The sequence below is a fragment of the Eleginops maclovinus genome, chromosome 4 (genome assembly GCF_036324505.1).
Source record: "Eleginops maclovinus isolate JMC-PN-2008 ecotype Puerto Natales chromosome 4, JC_Emac_rtc_rv5, whole genome shotgun sequence".
Lineage (NCBI taxonomy): Eukaryota > Metazoa > Chordata > Actinopteri > Perciformes > Eleginopidae > Eleginops > Eleginops maclovinus.
The window spans coordinates 8,236,265-8,254,679 of NC_086352.1; the positions used below are offsets into that span (position 1 = coordinate 8,236,265).

The 18,415-nt window shown below is 40.7% G+C and overlaps 2 protein-coding genes across 3 annotated transcripts in view; one reads left to right on the forward strand and one right to left on the reverse strand.

The window, feature by feature from the left end:
• adcy7 (adenylate cyclase 7) overlaps window positions 1-18,415 on the forward strand; it is a 67,107-nt gene that overhangs the window by 24,747 nt on the left and 23,945 nt on the right. For both annotated transcript variants that reach the window (XM_063881400.1, XM_063881401.1), the window contains exons 2-5: window positions 3,914-4,578; window positions 16,730-16,927; window positions 17,222-17,386; window positions 18,013-18,162. In XM_063881400.1, coding sequence (XP_063737470.1) covers window positions 4,414-4,578; window positions 16,730-16,927; window positions 17,222-17,386; window positions 18,013-18,162 — 678 coding nt within the window. In that variant the 5' untranslated portion in view covers window positions 3,914-4,413. The remainder of the gene's footprint in view (window positions 1-3,913; window positions 4,579-16,729; window positions 16,928-17,221; window positions 17,387-18,012; window positions 18,163-18,415) is intronic.
• LOC134862533 (zinc finger protein 862-like) lies at window positions 10,339-14,292 on the reverse strand. Its single transcript, XM_063880510.1, has 3 exons — window positions 11,943-14,292; window positions 11,576-11,796; window positions 10,339-11,397 (listed from the first exon to the last, which is right to left on the reverse strand). Exons 1-3 carry the CDS (start codon window positions 13,146-13,148, stop codon window positions 11,208-11,210), a joined length of 1,617 nt encoding a protein of 538 aa, XP_063736580.1. The 5' UTR covers window positions 13,149-14,292; the 3' UTR covers window positions 10,339-11,207.

Here is an 18,415-nt window from a genome sequence, read left to right on the forward strand (position 1 = left end):
GTTTTTTTTTCCGCACATGCGCACACAGTTTCATATTCACCTACAATTCACACACAGTTATATGGACACATGCAACGAGAGGATCCAGAGCCAGTCTAGCCGGCGCCAGGGAGCAGTTGGGGGCTCTGTGCCTTGCTCAAGGGTGCCTCGGCAGTGGCCCAGGACATGATGTGGCTCCTCTCCATTATCAGTCCACACTCTTGATCTGGAAGTGAACCGGCAACCCTTCAGTCCAAAGTCCAAGTCTCTACAGACTACATCACCGCCTCCCAAAGAGCCGCAAAATCAGTCTGCTAAGTGAGGGTTTGAGCTTATTTGCAATTGTTTTTTTTCAATTGTTTCAGTTTTGACTTATCCTAAAGCTTATCTTTTAGTGTTTAAGATTGTATTTTTATGTCTGTTTATTTACAATTTAACTGGCCTAGGCCATTCATTCAGCTGAGAAGAAGCTCAAAGCACAACCCTAAAAAGTGTTGGGACGCAGCTGGGACTGGAGCGCTTGTTTACGTTCGGAGATTATAGGGTTTGCAAACTTTCACTCTTGGCACAGTTATTCTGTCAGAATGTTTTAAATGATTAGGTTAGCTTCGTTAGCTCGATAGCTAAAAGTGGACCTGCAATAAGGAATTGCAGTTAGGAATCATGCGATCAAATTGGTAAAATAAGCCATAAAATGTAGGTACGTTTCGGGTGACAGATTCCTGTAGACAGCTTCAGAAAAACTGAGACAATTATTGACGTGGGTGGGTTTCCTTTGCATGCACTGGGGAAAACGTATGGCTTTATAAGATTTAAAGGCATTAACCTTGTACTTTGAGGAACTGTGATGGACTATATTCTCTACTTTTGGGACATTTAATAAGAAAACAGGTTCTATGACAAGGTCACTTTCAGAATAGCAAGAAAGATAACTTCCTGTAACTCTTGAATGAAAACCCTCCCACGCTCATCACTGTTACTGTTATTTTTCCTGAAGCTGTCTACAATACCTCTCTCTATCTCTCTCTCACTAACACACACACACATACTCTGCTGCACTTCGCCTCCTCTTTTCTTTGTCGTTCCTGCGTCTCTGCAGTGACGTACGTTGGTTTTGTTCGGCTGCTGTTCCAGAATTCAGTGACGCTGGTTTTTACAAGGCTGTTATGTGATTCCCTCTGCCAAAAGCTTTCATAGTAAAAGAGCTGGCAGTCCATGCGGCACAGTTTCAACCATTCATCCGGCTCTATTGAAGCGTGCATCTCAGTCTGTTCTCCCCACAAACCCTGCAGCACAACCACAGGTCTGATGGTGTGGCTTTCTCTTGCCATGGTAACTTTTGAGTCAGACCATAAAAAAAGTTGTATAAGGTCCAAGCGCTTTTCACATCTGCTAAATGAGAGATCTTGCTGTGCAACGACGTAGACGAACCCTTTAAGTGCTGAAGTGCTGTTGTGACCTCGATCATCGGTTTAAGAGCTTTTTACTTGCCTTTCCGCTTTAGTTATTGAAGGCTTAGTTGAAGGCTTTAGTTTGCACTCGTCATTCTCTGCTTTGTGATTGTTGTGAGCAAATAAATTGATAAAAATAAGTAAGTAAGTATAACTAAAACTCATTAAGGTCAATACTAGTATTTAGTGTCTCTACTGGGACATGTCTCCATGCTTTCATGTTCCAAAAGCTCTTTATTTTTAAGCCTAGTCTTGCTCTGCTTGGTTAGCTGGCTGGGTCTGTTGTGATTGGTCAGCTGCCTAGAGATGTCCCGCCCCTTAACCTATCATATACAATGTATTGGAGCGCTAGCCAATAGAAGTGGGGTTGTTACATAGGGATGTCACTATGTTTCTGATGTAAACAAAGGAGTCCAATGGAGGCGTTTCAACCTATAATTAGATGTCAAACTTCATTTTTGTATTTATTGGCTAATATTATGGATCTGTAAGGTACCTGGTAGGTTAAGCTGTCAAATAAATACAATAAATAAATAATTCTATAAAAGAAAAAGGCTTACAGTGTAGTAGACGTATAAAGTAGTATAAAAGGAAATTTGTGTCACCCTAAAATGTGTACTTAAGTAAATGAAATGTACTTCCTTACATTAGACCACTATAAGAGCCAGTTCCCTTACAGGAACAGCTGATGTTTTTTTTTTAACTTCTCTTCCTTTCCTTGGAAGACGGAAGTTAAATCTTCATCAGAAAGAAGAAGTACCGTCCTCTGATGCATCAAAAGTAAAGTGTAGAGAAGATACCGCTCGCTGGTTCCCTCTCAGACAGATTCTGTCTGGACTTCTTTGCGAGTCTAAGACGAACTTTCCTACTTTTTGTTTTAGGAACCCAAGAACTTGGTTTATGCTTTTTATTTCTTGACTTTTTTGTCCACACACACACACACACACACACACACACACACACACACACACACACACACACACACACACACACACACACACACACACACACACACACACACACACACACATGGGAAAAGGGATGGACAATACACGTTTACGTGCCTACTTAGGATCGGATTTAGGTGTTTCCATCGCCGTTCAAACCTGTATTTTCTTACATCTTTGATTATAACATGAAGTAAATAATCTGTTAAAATTACAAACAACTATAAAACAATAGTTCAATTTGTGTTTTGCTGGATAAGCATGAATATTCATCCCAAGTTTGTATTATTTTGGATGTGGATTTTAAAATAAATGATATCTTTATTAAAAAACCAAATGACACTTCCATTAATTGTGATCTTTCAGAGATAGCACACATTATTATGAAGTGTTACCTATATTGTTGGGAATTGAGGTAAGGGAAATATATGTTAGGGACTTTGTATATTATTTTTTATCACCCTTATCATGTCTCGGGCTAAGGGTTAATATTCATGCAGTGTTCATGTCGCAGGAAGCACAATAGAGTGTGCAGGAATTGCATTTTGTCCAGAAGCAGATGAAGGAAAAGTAAAAAATTGGCTCACGATGCTGCTTCGTGAACACTGCGCGATGTGAGCACTGCTTTGACTTCTCACTCACACACAGCCCAACTGGTGCCTTTTTTGCTGTGCTTTCTCTCCTTTGAGTGGCACATAGCATCTGTCGCAGTTGCTATGTGAGGGACAAACATGAAGCACACACACACACACACACATACACACACACACACACACACACACACACACCCACACACTGGACACTCAGACAGAGATATTAACAACCGGAGGAAATGAGCTTTCTATTGACAGCAGTGCGAAGTTGACATTGTTTCTATTGAGCGTCAATCCAGCGTCTCCTCCTCTCTCCCGAATGGATGCAACGCTCTGGGTAAAACCGACAAAAAACAGACAAGTGTCAGGTCATCTGGTTTTACTATTTATCAAACAAGATAATTTCAGCTGATATTGATTTCTAAACTGTTTCTAAGATAAAACATTAGTATTTCACAGTTCAAAAATGAATATGAGCTTGTTTTCGCTTGTTATTTAAGGTCTGAAAACACTTCAGACTTCTGTAAATCAAAGACAAAGAAGCAGAGACCAAGATATTTTGTGTACAGATAAAAAAACAACTGGATCCTACATTTCCCAATGGAGGCGTTCAGGCCGGGGAGTGTGGTTGAGAAACTCCCTCTGGAGGGAACACCGGGATTTTATCCTTGGCAGACCATTTGCATGCACTAAAACATATAGAACACACTACAGAAAACTCCCCAAACCATAATAAGACCTCTGGAAAAAATGACTCAAACCAGATAATTGGTCAAAATAATTGGCGAGCATTTTGTATCTATCAGTCTGCCAGGTTCCTTTTCAGATTAGTGAAGCCATTTTCTTTCTGTATATGCTTGTTTTCTTTTGCGTTTGTGCTTCTGAAGTTTTGCTAAAATATTTGTCTTTTTGTCCCCCCCCCTCCTTCCTTGTGTCCCTTCAGGAGTGGATGTGCCAACCTCCCCTCTCCATTACACCCTGAAACCTGGGATGACCTTTGTTGCTGCCCTCGCCACCTCCTGCTTTTCTCCTTACCCCTCTCCTCCCCTTTGTTAAACTCCCCTCCTCCTCCTCATTCTCCTCGGTGTCTCCTAGCCTCAGGGTTTATTACTCCAGCCCGACTGAAGGGAGCGACGCGGCGGCTGGCAGAGGATGAAGAGGGTCTGCCTGCCAACACCAGACAGAGGATAGAGGGAACAAAAGGGCCGGAGAAGGGGAAAGAGACCCGGAGAGCAACGACTGCTGGAGAAGAGAAGCAACAATTCAAAATGCCACGACGAAGGAAAAACACTTGACGACATGAGCTAGCAAGGGGCCCCGAAACACATCTTCCTTAACAAACTTCTGGTTGTGGACACACACACACACACACACACACACACACTCCTGCTCCTGGGGGCTCCTTGTTAACACCTGATATGCCTCTGTGAGAACGTGTGAGCCATGCCAGCCAAAGGGAAGTACCTGCTGAACGACCAGGAGCTGAAAAATGAGGCACTGTACCGCAAGTTCTCCTGCATCAGCCAGTACCAGCCACTGGTGCTGCTGCTGGGCCTGTCCATGCTCTCCTGTGTCATCCTCCTCATCCTCTTCTTCGCCCTGAAACTGGTGAGTCTGCACAACCATATGTTTGTGAAAAAAAACATAAAGAAATGCAAATGTTGTTTGCAGATTTCGCATTGATTATGGGTAGTCTTTTAGGTTATTAATCATATGCAAAAGTTGCGTTATTTGCCCTCAAGTTGCTGTGATTATCACCTTTACTGTGTTCATCTATGGGTTTGTTATAAACTGATGGATATGATGCTTTATTTGCAGATTTCCCATCGATCATAGAGAGTATTTAAGGTTATCGATGCAAATGCAAAAAGTTGATTAGTTGTTAGTGAGGTTTTCATAGTCATTTTCATCTTTTAACCTATCTTTATGTATTCTCCTGATGGCTACTCCCTGCAAAGACACATTAAGCATTGTTAATCGCACTTTTAAATGGCAGAAAAGTTGATATACTCTACAGTAGCTCTATTGATTCATCCAGAAAATGGGGGAAAATGTTGATGAGTACTGAGTTGACGTCATTAGACTTTAATCTTACTGTCATAGAGTAAAGAAAGCTGAAAATGCTGAAATTACAGACATTTCTTATTATAAAATGACTCAAACCCACCTTTTTGAACAATATATACTCTTTTTGTTGTGTTATTTGCCTGTTAGACACTGCTATTGGAGCTTTTATAATCTCCTTCACTGTGCAGAACGCACATTTAACTGTAACTCAACACCTGTGCATCAGACTGGGAACTTTTTGTAACATCACCCCACTAATCAGCAGCCATTGAAGCAGATTGGCATCAGTTGTTCTTGTGAACTCCTGCGCTGGACTCTTGGTTACTTTCTGCAAAGAGACATGAAGCCTTGCCAATCGTCCCTTATTGAAGCAGAAAATGTGATATTTCTTTCTAGTAATTGTGATCTTTCTCACTTTGACATAACTAATGATGGTCTACGACTTGTTTTTAGCAGCTGATGGGAACAACACACTGTGTAGATGTGCACGGGGTTGTCATGCATACAGTTTAAATGGGTACAAATGCCAAATGCTGCATTGCTACGCTGTGACATATCTTTCTGACCTGATATGCCCTCGGTCTGTTTTCGTAGTGTTTTCTACTCTTGCTGTAAATATTGTGCAAGAGGGTAGGTTGGATGGCACAAAAGATAATAGATGGTGAAAGGAATGGTGTTGAAATTTGAGACAAAATGAGTTTTCAGCTGATTTCAGCACACAGATAAACTATGAACGGAAACTGCTGGATGTTTGCACATTTCTCATCCAGTAATTTGAGCCTTTAAGTGACTTCACAGGTGTGCTTTCATCTCGGAGCTCAGCAGGTACCTCGGATTTGAACACAATGCTTCTCATTGTGCATTTGAATACAGGTGGACTCTAATGCACATGTAACGGCTCACAAACTATGAATGGGGTCTTCAGGCAGGGAGTTAGGACTAAGAGCATGCTTGCAAATCAATGCTGTAATTGTGCAGGAAATGTTTTGATAAGTTGACCTAATGTGACACTTTTTGTGTGACACATACACACCTGACCTGGTGCTGCAGTATAACCAAAACCATAATTACATTTAATTCAGGCGTGTTTCCTTTCCAGCTGATGCATGAAATCATGTCAGATAAGCAAATTAGAAACACTGTTATTGTCAGATCAACTATAACCTTTTTAGGTGAGATGCTTTGTAAAAGAAACATGTGTTTCTGAAGCCTGGCTTAATGGATTGTTTATTGGGATCTCTTCTTGTTACACAAACACATAACATAGGCAATCCTGATCAAGGTGTGGGACATTTTACAGTAAAATAATCAACAGTTTCTAAACATACTCAAATGTAGTTTGGCAATTCTGTACTCCGATTTCTAGAATGCACTTGCAATAGCTTAAGCAAGTGAGTGCTAGCTAGCTTGGTAAACCAGGTCCATCCAGAATCAACTTAAACTGTGTTATTACCACTGAAACAAAACTACTTTCAGAAAGGTTAACTCGTTTTTAGTGCTTTGCAGATGCTAGACATCATTTTGTATGTCTTCCTTGTCCCTGTACATTTCAGCCATGGTACAAAGATGATCCTCTATAAACTAAAAGCAGAAGAGATTCCTAATACCGATAACTCCTTGGTAGCATCTTGTCAATCACAAGGTAGACACGGCACGAGGCAACCGCTTCTTTATCGACTGTCTAACTCTAAATGGGACCATCGTTTACCAAATTAAAATCCTACTGTTCGGAAGAAGACACAGAATAAGAGAAGGAACATGTTTGCTGAGGTATTAAATCAGAGGAGATGTAGGGTAATGTAATCCTACACTTTTATACAATCTGACTTAGGCTAGGTATTTTAAACGATGCAGGTTTAACGTTCTTCGCCATTGACTTTACTTTACGGACCTGGAGGTCGATGCTTGGTTTGACCTGTATCTGTGCTCCATTGACTCTTTTGCCTCTCCCGTCAAGTACTGACATTTAACTCTTGAATTTGTAAGGTTTTGAGAAATGGTGTTTGTTAAACGCTTCTCAAAAACATAAATACTGAATGAACAACTACCACAGTTATTGAAGCATTACACCGTATGCTACAGTAGTTTCAACAAGCTCTGGTTTAAATGTTGCTCTCTATAAAGTCAAAACTCCCTTTTTACAACTGCTTTCTGAAGCTTTTCATTTTGCCCTGAATGTCAAGTGTCTTTAATAACGTTATAAAGCGCTGAGGTTTTTATGCTATATACCTGGTAAAGGTGTTGCACTGGGCTGCAATACATGTAAGGTGTTTTATATGTTCCTATTCACGAAGTGGAAGTATGTAAATTCAAAACAAATCTAAGATACATTTTGAATTATTTTAGAGAGTCACTATGCCCCATCTATTCCTCCCATGGTGCAGAGATGATTCATGGTCAGTATGTGAGGACTCATTTTGAACATTAGGACAGCAGCATACTGTTAATCGTAGCAGGATGTTACACGATGGTCAGTTTGCATCTCTGTGCAAACTCCTCTCCCCCGACATCTACTTTGATAAAGCTCTTAACTCTCCTTCACCGGCAGAGTGAATGAGTGAGTGATTGTGTAACGGTTTCAAAGTGAAGGAGGACATCACTGCTGGAATAGAATCGAAAGTAGAGGATGCATACTTCCCTGGGTTAGAAAAAGGTAGAAGTGCATCTCCTCAACAACACGGACGAGTTTCATAATGCTGATGATTCTCTGGCAGGAAATTGTCTTTCCTTTTCTGCACAGCGTGGTCAGGGGTCAGGGTGAGCTAAAGAACTGAAGCCTGCAGCTGCTAATGCTTCAGTTTCACTCAAAAATACTTCAACAGAAAACAAGTCTGCTGGTGTCATGCGGTGTATTCACTGAGGCACTTTTTTCTTTCTGCTCAATTTGCTCTCCTGCTGCGCTTCAAACCAAGACCTTTATAGGGTTTGGTTGACAACTTAATAGAATAAAATGAACCAGGAGGGGATGAGGGTATAAAACGGAGGTTAAAACAATGTAGCTGTCAAAGTGTAAGGGTAATTGTGTGAGGAAAAGGCAGGTGTTCATAGAATTTCCCTGATTAGCACGGTGATGTTGACGTTGACTTAATGGAAGCGCAGTGGTTAATAAAGTGAAGGGACAGCTTCTGTCATCGGAGAATAAATGACTTTCCCCCACTGGAAAAACCATCTTCACCTTCCCTCCATTGTGTTGCTGCTGGCTCTCGGGCACACTCCCTTTCTCTCGTCATTGTACATCTATATCTTTCGCTCTCACACCCTCCTTTGAAATGGATCCATCCCAGGGGGCTTCATTATGTTAGAAGCCAAAATCATCAAAAAAACGTATTATACTCGATAAAAGCTCTTAGTATTTCCTTTCAAATGAAATGTAAAAGTTATAAAGATATAAAATAAATAATTTATAGAAAATACATTTAAAAATAATAATAAATTAAATAATGTTGTATGTGTGTGTATATATATATATATATAACAAAGGTTCAAAATAAATACTAAAAAAAAAAAACTACTGCAAAAATACTTATCATAAATATATATAAAAAACAATAAAACTTAAATAAATAAGTTGGACTATAATTAATTCAATCAAATGCGCTTCGGAGCATCGGTCAACAATATTAACTTTCTAAAGTATTTCATTCAGTGAAAAGGTGCAAACGTGCACAGCTGCTAAAGGAAGAAAGGAAGGCTGGATTTAAAACACAAGACAAAATGAAAGCATAAATAAAAATTGGACTGCGTGACGATATTTACATCTTGTTCATCTAATGTTCATAATCAGTGGATCAAAAATCCCTGTTAAATAGAGAAATTGTGCTTAAGAACCCAGCTCTGCTCTGTCCCCCTTTGTATGTACACAATGAATATGACCCACAAGTGTTTCATTGATTTAAGTTCCTCCTGGTTTGCAATAAATAAACAACTTCCCTCATCTTTCATCGGAAATACCATCTCTCCCTCTTTCTCTTCCTTCTCTCGTTAATCTTCCTCCCTCTGTCTTCCTGCACACACAGTTGCCAGGGGGAGAGAAGAGCAAAGAGAAAATGCTGCGAAAGACAGAGCTTGTGTAACGCTGTTGTTAAATGCTTAGGGGGGGGGTTGCCTGTTAGGTGGGGGGCTACCGGTGTCAAAAAGTCTAACTTATGTAACTCCTCTCCAGTCGACAGCGGATGAAGAGCAACACTGAGAGGAAAACACTGTGGGACCTGTACCAGGCTCTGATTCATCCAAAGTGACTTAAAACAGAGTTTCGGGCTCAGGTTTTTGCCCAAGGACACTTCGACATGTCGACTGCAGGTGCTGGGATCGAACCCACAACCTTCTGATTGCAAGACAACCGCAGTACCTCAAAATATTGACGTTAAAAAGAGCTGGAATCACAGAATTTGCTCTTGAAATATGACTAAAATCCAGAAAATTGACTATCAGAATAGTTGGTACTCATTTAATCTAAATCACTTTCTTTTTTAAAGTTGATTGGCCCCATTTTATTTGACTTATCTGCCCGTGAGTCACCGTCATTATCTCCCCTCCTGTGAGTCAGACTGTGAACTTTGCTTAAATTCCCCCACAGTTAGCAGCCTTTGGGACGGAGTGATTAGCCTTTTGTTTAAATGTATTACCTACAATAATGACACAATGAATACAGTTTCTTTCCAGTTTTATCGGAGGGATTGGCCCGTTTGACCTCATCACATAACTTTCTTGAAAATCTGCCGGAATGTGATTTAAACCTTAAAAGTATGCAGAATAAATTAAATAAATGTGGTTTGAACTTTAATAATTTAGCTGTTTTTACACATTTATTAATGTTGTAAACACAGCTTTAAAACCTGTGACATACTGAAAGATAATTCAGAGGAAGAATTAAATAAAATGCGCTCACAAATGGTATTAAAATGTGAAAATGCACAGGATTTAATGTACGTTTTTTTAGCTATTTCTGTGATGTGTTGAGCATTAGCAGTGTATGAAATTCGGCCAAAATAGGAGCTAGACCACAGGGCTAGTAACTTTCAAAAGTTACTAGCCCTGGTGTAAAGTTACTAGACCAAGCAAATCAATGTATGTCGTAGGCACGCGCATCACGTTTTCACATCATACACCACAATTTTCATAATAATAATAATAAAAAAAGCGATTTGGCGGACTTTCAGCTCAGAAAAGATCAAATTGGACATTATTGTTATTTTGTATTTGTGTTTTCAGCTATTTTTGGCATGATTGTATTATCAGTATACTTTAGGCTGGGATAAGTGACAGCGCTTTACATTTTCTTCAAAGAAAAAACACAGCAGATTACAAACAATAATTTATTAAAGTAGAACAACAGACTGAGAACAAGGGACATGAACAATATTAGCAGTGGATCAAACGATCAACATCAGTTCATTTAGGCAAAATGGTAATACAAACCGTAATACTTGCTGTAATAGCAGTAGTAATTGGTCTACAACAGACTACCACAATCATTCCTCATCCTCACCAACAAGACCTCTATCTTCCATCTCACCATCGTCAGAATCTACATTATCCTCCATGTCTGTAAACCAGTCTGAGTCATCAGAGTTTATCTCCTTGGTTTCAGCTTCAACTACTGCACCCCCAGCAGCTTCAGCAACCATTTGAGCACCATCCACTCCGTCAACTCCATCAATCTCTTCCTGCACTTATTTGGCTCCCTCCAAAGCTGCCATTCTGCCTTTCTTTCTTCCCTCCATGAAGTTGGGTCTGCGATTGTGGTTTTGATTCCACTGGTGAATGGCAGATGATGGATCAAAATCCTTTGTAGGTTCTGAGTGCAGCTGAATTGTCATGAGCATTGTCATGGTGGTAGCCTTCAGTCTATTCCTGTACTGGGACTTGGTAATCTTCATTTGAGAGAATCCTCTCTCACACTCAGAGGTGGCGGCAGGGAGTGATAAGACCAGATCAATTACATGCAGGATATTTGGAAACGTGCTCTTGTAAAGCTCAAACACAGATGGCCAGGACATGGAGTGAATCTTGTTCCCCTGGTTTTCGTACAATGCTTGTTTGAGGGAGGTCCACTCTGCTTCGATTGCACTTACATCTACTCCAACATTGTCGAAGTGCTCCCTGTAGTGGTCGATAATCACTCCAATGAAGTCATCCCCAAAATCATCTTCATGCTCCTGAGGCCATGACTACATGTCCGCTATTTTTGTAGCTTTGAGGACTTCACCTCCCATGTCACTGAATCTCCGGGCTAGTGAACCAACCAATGCCTCAACGACCTTCTCAATCTGGCCTGAAGAGTGGTCTACCCCTGTTAGGGTCTGACCTTCAAAGGAGTTACAGTCTCCCTGCTGGAGTTTCCGCTGCTCAGGTCCTGCCCTGAAATAGTGAAACCAGCACCAAAACCATCACCACCAAAAATAAAGGCATAAAACAGTTGTGATTTACAAAAGAACCAGCAATAGCAAAGAGCATTTACGTAAATAAGCAAGTGGTTAAACAACTAATTAGAGCAGGAAATGACTTCATGATTTAATGAGCAATGTATCTATATTACCGGTCCTTGAATTTGTTGATGCTGGTCATTGTGGCCTTCAGTGCTTCATGTACATGATAGGTACAAACTTCTCTCTGCTGCAGCGTCTTCGACAGTTTGGAGAGAACGGCCAGAATGTCACTTAGGAAGTGGGCAAAAGTCATGGCATCTTTGGAGCGCAGCGTTTTCAGGAGACCTTTTGCCTTTGCTTGCATACCACTAGCTGTCCTGGTGGTGGCAACCTGCAATTCATTTAATATTTTTTTTAATTTCAATTTACAAAAATGTATTTCAATATGTTGCCACAGTGGATATCAGATGATATCATTCATGCAACAGAAAATTCATCGGGCTGTTAATAACATGTTATTATTATCAAATGTCTTACTTGACTGAGATGAAGAACAATTGCACGGTAACCACGCAACATGTTTTGCAGTGCTGTGTGGGTATGGCTAACCCAGCGCGTTCCTCCAACTCGGACAGGCCAGATCTTGGAGATGTTGGTGGTACTGAAAGCTGCCTTCAAACCAGCGGCCTGTTTAGGGATCCTGTAAAGCTTGTACAGAGCATCCAGGAGGACATAGACTTTGATGAACAAAGAGGCTTGTTTCATGGCTTCTTTGAAGGCCAATTCCACCCTATGGGCCATGCACTGCACCATCAGTATGTCTCCACTGATTCTTTCCCGCATGAGAGCGATCATCCCAGCCTTTTTCCCGGTGTTGACAGCCGCCCCATCGCCAGCAAATCCCACAATCTTCTTCATCATTTCTTCCTTTGGGATCCCCGGGAGCTTTACAGCTTGCATTATAGCATCATGGATGCCATTGGCATCTGGTTTGTCACACTGTACAAGTCCAAGGAAATTGCAGTGAGTCTTGCCATCCACTGCAAAGTGCAAGTAAACAATCTCTTGTTCAGTGGCAGAGACATCTGTTGATCCGTCGGACATTATTGTGATAAACTTAGCACTCTTTACCTTGTCTTCAATTGCTAGACGGGTGATTTCGGCTATAGCAACCAAAAACTCCTTACAGCTCTTTTCATTTCTGTAGGTGCTGCCGAGATCCAGGCCCTTCTTCTCATCCATCTCACACATCCATTTGAAATCAGAAACTGGTCTGCAGTGCATGGCAAGGGCGTGGGCATTTATGAAGAGTATCTTGAGCTTCTGAAATACTTTAGTATTCAAAGTCTCAATGGTCTTCTCGGCTATGCTCTCACCTTTCTTCTTATTCCTGGCCTCATACTTCTCCTGGGCTTCCTTGTGGCCGTCAGATCGTTGGTGACAGACTAAAGTGTCATGCTTCAGGTTTTGACACCCTTTGACAAAGGAACCTTGACTTCGCTTTCTGAAGATATCCCTCTGTTGTCGGGTTTCAGCATGGGGGCCGTATACAGTTTGACATGGCAGGCAGAATAAAGTTTCACTTTCGTCCACAATCAACCAAGGAAATTCTGCTTTCCATGCAGGCACTACACTTCGTTTCCTTTTAGTGGCATCGTATGCCTTATTCACTTCCTTTAAATCCATTTTCTTTTTCTTTTCAGGTGGTTGGTTAGGCGTGAGACCACACCACTGACGGAGCATGATTTTGCTTTGTTATTGTCAACCTCTCTTGCACAGCATCTATAAGATTGATTGTGAACATGTATTTATTCATTCTTTATACAGTACATTTAATGCTAGTTCTGATTATATTACTACTATTACTCACAGACTTGCAGTCAGGGGAGGCAGAGGAGGCAGAGCTAAATGTGGTATAGGGCCAAGCCCTTGGACTACTAAACTTGTTGACTTGTTATAGTCATTTTTTTTTCTATAGGCCTATTATTATTATTATGGTGGGTGTATGGAGTTTGGAGTTTTTTTGTATAATAATCTGCGAAATCCCTAAGACAAACCTTAAATAAAATCAAAAGTGAATAGGGCCATTACTAGATCAACTGCAGTGAAAACGCAGAAGGGAGGCAAACACAGTAGCTAGCTCTGCCTCAATGAGGGGGACGTGCGAGAGCGCACCAGTCGGGGTTATGCTTGTTCTGCCGTTGATCTGAGCTACGTTATGAGGCTACGTTATGTCTTTGACGTTTATGACCTTGTTCGTCAAAATGGCAGATTTTATAGTGATTAAGATAGGCCTACTCGTAAATCTGACTGAAAGTGGAAGTGTCTGCCTCGCCAGCCACGAACCTCACCGTATGTCACTGCTAGATCTAACATCTCCTCATTGACATCTCCATCCATTTTTTATGTTTTACAAATGATTTAAAAGTGCTAGTTATACAAATCACCCAACATTTAACAGTGTACACGATTAGCATTCAGGCAAACTCATTACAAATATACTCCTGTGTGACCTTAACTTCTAAAACCAAGATTATGTTCACCGTAAAATGACGTGGCTTACCTATAAGATTGAACGCTAACTTTATTACATGTTATCGTGGGCAACACACAGCATGAACCCTACGGGTTATCAGAAGGGACAAAAACATTTGAATAAACAAATTAATAAGACACGAATGCAGCGTGTGCGAAATAAGACCAATCTTATGTTGTGCAAGAGAGGTTTACAATAGCAAAAATAGGTTCGCGATGACGGCCGTAATGCTTGTAATAGACGCTCCGTGCAAAGGGGCTGTAAAATTGCCAGACACACGGGCAGGCAAGTGCATAGAGTTACTAGCCCGGTAAGAAAGTTACTAGACCCGGGCTTGCGGGCGTGTCGTTATTTCGAACCCTGGCATTAGCCTATATTGGCAAAAGTTTGTTCCATTTAGACACTTTTTAATATTGATTTGTTGAATAAGTCTTTCCATCATTAAGAATCTGCAAACACTGCTGACATGCTGTACTGAAAGATTAAATAAAATGATCTCATAAATTGGATTTAAATATGGAAAATATCACACCAGGTTCTAAAAAAACTAACCATGAAATCTGATGTGATTTATTTTTGCTCTTGGTGTGATGCGTTGAATATTAGATAGAATCGGAGGATGACATGCATGCACACAGCAGAGCACACACAGTGAAATTAGTCCTCTGCATTTAACCCATCCTAATACTAGGAGCAGTGGGCAGCTATCGTGCAGCGCCCGGGGAGCAATGGGGAGGGGGCCTAGGAGGTGAACTGGGACCTCTCCAAGTAGCAGTCCACTTTCCATATTCCAAGTCTGTTCGGGGACTTGAACCGGCGACCCTATGATTCCCAGTCCAAGCCCCTACTGACTGTGCCACTGCTGGACAATGGACAATTAGCATATACAGTAGCTGTGTTTGTTCCTAAAGTTTACCTCCTTTTTATTTATTAGTTGAAAATGTAAACACAGCCTTCTATCATTAACCTGCCGATAACCCACACATATATACGTGGAATAAACCCAGATTTTTAAGGTATTGGTTTGATGTTATGAACATTAGCCCATAGCTGTATCTGTTCTCTAATTTTAGCTCCTGTCCATATAGAATACATGTTCTTTTCCCGCCTACAAAAAGGTTTTTCTGTCAAGTCTTGGCGCTACACTGGGAGCACAAAGTGCTTTAGAGGAGATCTGGCCTCTTCTAAAGGCTGCCATGGTAACCAGAAAGCTGAACATACAATGCAGCGATGGCCTTCTCCGCGCAGAGATCTATTAACACCGACTTTGTGTGTCTGTCTCACTCCTGAGCTCTCTTATTAACCCCTTGTTTCCTCTCTTCCTCTGCCTCCAACACCCACTCACTTCCTCCCACAATCTCTCAGCTTTTTATCCATGAATTAAACACACTCAGATATTCACACAGAAGCAAAGGTGGTCTTTTTCTTTCCCATAGAACAGTAAATTAATCATCAGGAATATTTTGGGGAAACAGTCCTACATGAGCCTCGGTGCTTATGAACATCAGCGTTTATCAGGAGCATCTTTTATTCATCTAAAACCTCAGATTTACTTTCAGAGAAGAGTTTAATAAGTCTGGAACAAAAGCAATAAACTGCTGATTAAAACGGATAAAGCCTCATTGATTAAGTTCACAGTAGATCTGAATGCATACACAGACTGGACAAAATAACAGACTTCTGCACTTGTGTGTTAAACTTGCGTCACTTTTATATCCTGAAGGTGGCGACTCCACTACTTCCTGTAAGGATTTATGACCTAAATTCATACTGTCCTGACATCATTATGCCCTCAATCTCTAGGATCAGCTCCTTCAATACAGCACAATGCTCATTTTGTGAATCAAGCTCCTATGTATAGTACACCAGACGATCATGTTTTAGGGCAAAGCTGTCATGTCAATGATTTTCATACTTCCATGATGTTGTCCCATCGAGGTTTTGTCCATGTCTATGTTTCCAGTTACCTCAAAATGTATTTTGCTGTGATGGAAGTCACTTTGTATTCAGCTCCACCCACTAGTGTCACTTCTGGTCCCAAAAAACTAAAATACATAGCAGCGGCCAAAATGCCAGAGTTGAGGCTTCAAAACGGTAGTCCACAAACCCATAAGTGATGTCACTTGTGCTTCTTATAAACCTCTGGTGTTATTTTAGGTATCTAAAGCAGCACTGTTTTAGCTTTTTAGGGGAAGTTAATTGAGGATTTGAGCATGTTAATTAGGCATAAAGGAGGATCATCCCTCAAAATGATGGGATGTATGACACAAAGACACATCTGATCTGTTGAAATTCTGGTGAATCAGAAGACATGTCTTATTTTTATACATTCCTTTAATTACAGATGTTAAGGACCTGGACACTTGTTTTTATTTTCCTGCATATACAGTATATACCGCCATCAGAGGCATTCATTTAAACCCAGAGACATCTTTATGTGGAATCATGTCGGGGAAGAGATGAGGAGTTTTGTTTTGAAACAAAACTTTGAACTGAGCCATGTTGGTTTTCAAAAAGCTGACTTTTCAAAATGAAACAGATCACTTTTGAGTGTTTGTTATTAAACAATTTAGGGGCCCATGACGGAAAGGATCAATTTGTTTTGCCTGAACCTTACTAAAAAAATGCAACGACCTGTCAAACAAACCAATACTTACAGTGACATGATCAGTTCACCATCAGGGAAACTTTATTCATTTTCTTAAACCTGAAGATGTTTATACAGTCCTATAAATCATTGGAATCATTGGTAATAAAATGTGTGTTTATTCTCCTCTTTCTCCCGCAGAATGCCAAGGAGCACTGTGCCTTTGTGGGCGTGGTGAGCGGCAGCCTGTGTGTGTTCCTGGCCGTGTTCGTGCTGGTGTGTATGGAGATGCTGTCTCAGCGATGGAGGCGTCTGCTGGGTCTGATCGTCTGGGCCACGCACCTCACCATGGGCTACACCTTCATCTTCAGCGGCCCCATCATCCTGCCGTGGGACCAGGTAACCTCACCTGCGATGGAAGTCACTTTCTTCAAATGATCCTCCCACGGAAAATGGAAATACTTACACGACAAATACAACACAACTACGCACATGAAGGAGCTGTACATCCATTTAATTTCCTCTGTGATGCAATACATGTTTCTGTATGTTTCTGTAATTTAATATACGCACACTGTATTACAATATATACATTTTACATCCACTCAATTGTGAAAAAAATGCATCCCATATGACTCTAAACGAGTAATTAAACACATCATTTAGTAGATAATTGACCCTTTGTGTTTCCAGGTGCCCTTCTTCCTCTTCATCATCTTCACCGTCTACACCATGCTGCCGTTCCAGCTGTGGTACGCTGTGGTGCTGAGCGTCGTGTCCTCGCTCTCCCACATCATGGTGCTCACAGTGCGCCTCACCTACGACAGCAAAAAGATCCCTGATTACCTCGCCAACCAGGTAACACAAAAATAACTATGAGAGAATTATTGAGTTATATGCAATTGGATTATTAATGTGTTTTGTGTTATTTCAGGCCAATTGCATCTCCCTAATGAAGCTGCACTTCACTTGTATATCCCTTATCACTAAGTTTAACCAAGAAGTGAACAGAATTTACACATAATATCATGTTTGGCAAGGATTAGGTTCATAAAAATACATGAAAATAAAGAAAGTTAAGTTACTAATAAAAGGTCAATAACTAATTGAATATGTCACACTCCTGCAGGGAAGCGTAAGGGTGCAAAAACGTACAATTTTGTTTCTGGAATACTAAATATTCATTGTGCAGCTGTTGTTTTGAATGAATTTAAGCCAAAATTGCTAATTTAAATACAAATGAACTCCCTAATAATGCTGCATTTTAGTTTTTATATTATTTATCTTTAAGTTTAACCAAAAAAGACCAGAATTTAAGCTTTATTTAACATTTTCCTAGGTTAGATACAAAAAAGTAAATGAAATTGGAAAGCAATTTAGTAAATTCTCAATTCCCACGACTAGAGCTACAAAGGTGGGTTCAGATACATGCATGTGTTTCCATTGGAGCTCTAACATCTGTTTCTGTGTCTGTCCTCCTGCAGCTGCTGTCCAATGCGGTGGTGTTTCTGTGTGGCAGCGTGGTGGGAGCCTTCCATAAAGTCCTGATGGAGAAAACGCTCCGTCAGACCTTTCAGGACACCCTGAGGTGCCTCAGCATGCGCATGAAGCTGGAGATAGAGAAAAGACAACAGGTTAGTGTAACTAAAGCATTACCTGTTCAGAAGGGAGGATTGAGTGGCTGCAGGAAGAGTGTCATGCATCGAATCCTGGAAAGAGAAAATAAGTTGCAACTATGGCTGCACAATTGATCAAAGTCCTAGATATAGAGAAGTGCAATATCCAAATTGCAATAAGCATATTTTTGGGGAAGAAACGGAGACTCCTTGCTTAATCTGCTATATAGTCTAAGGCTGTAATGCCTATTTAAAATACAAGCATACTGTA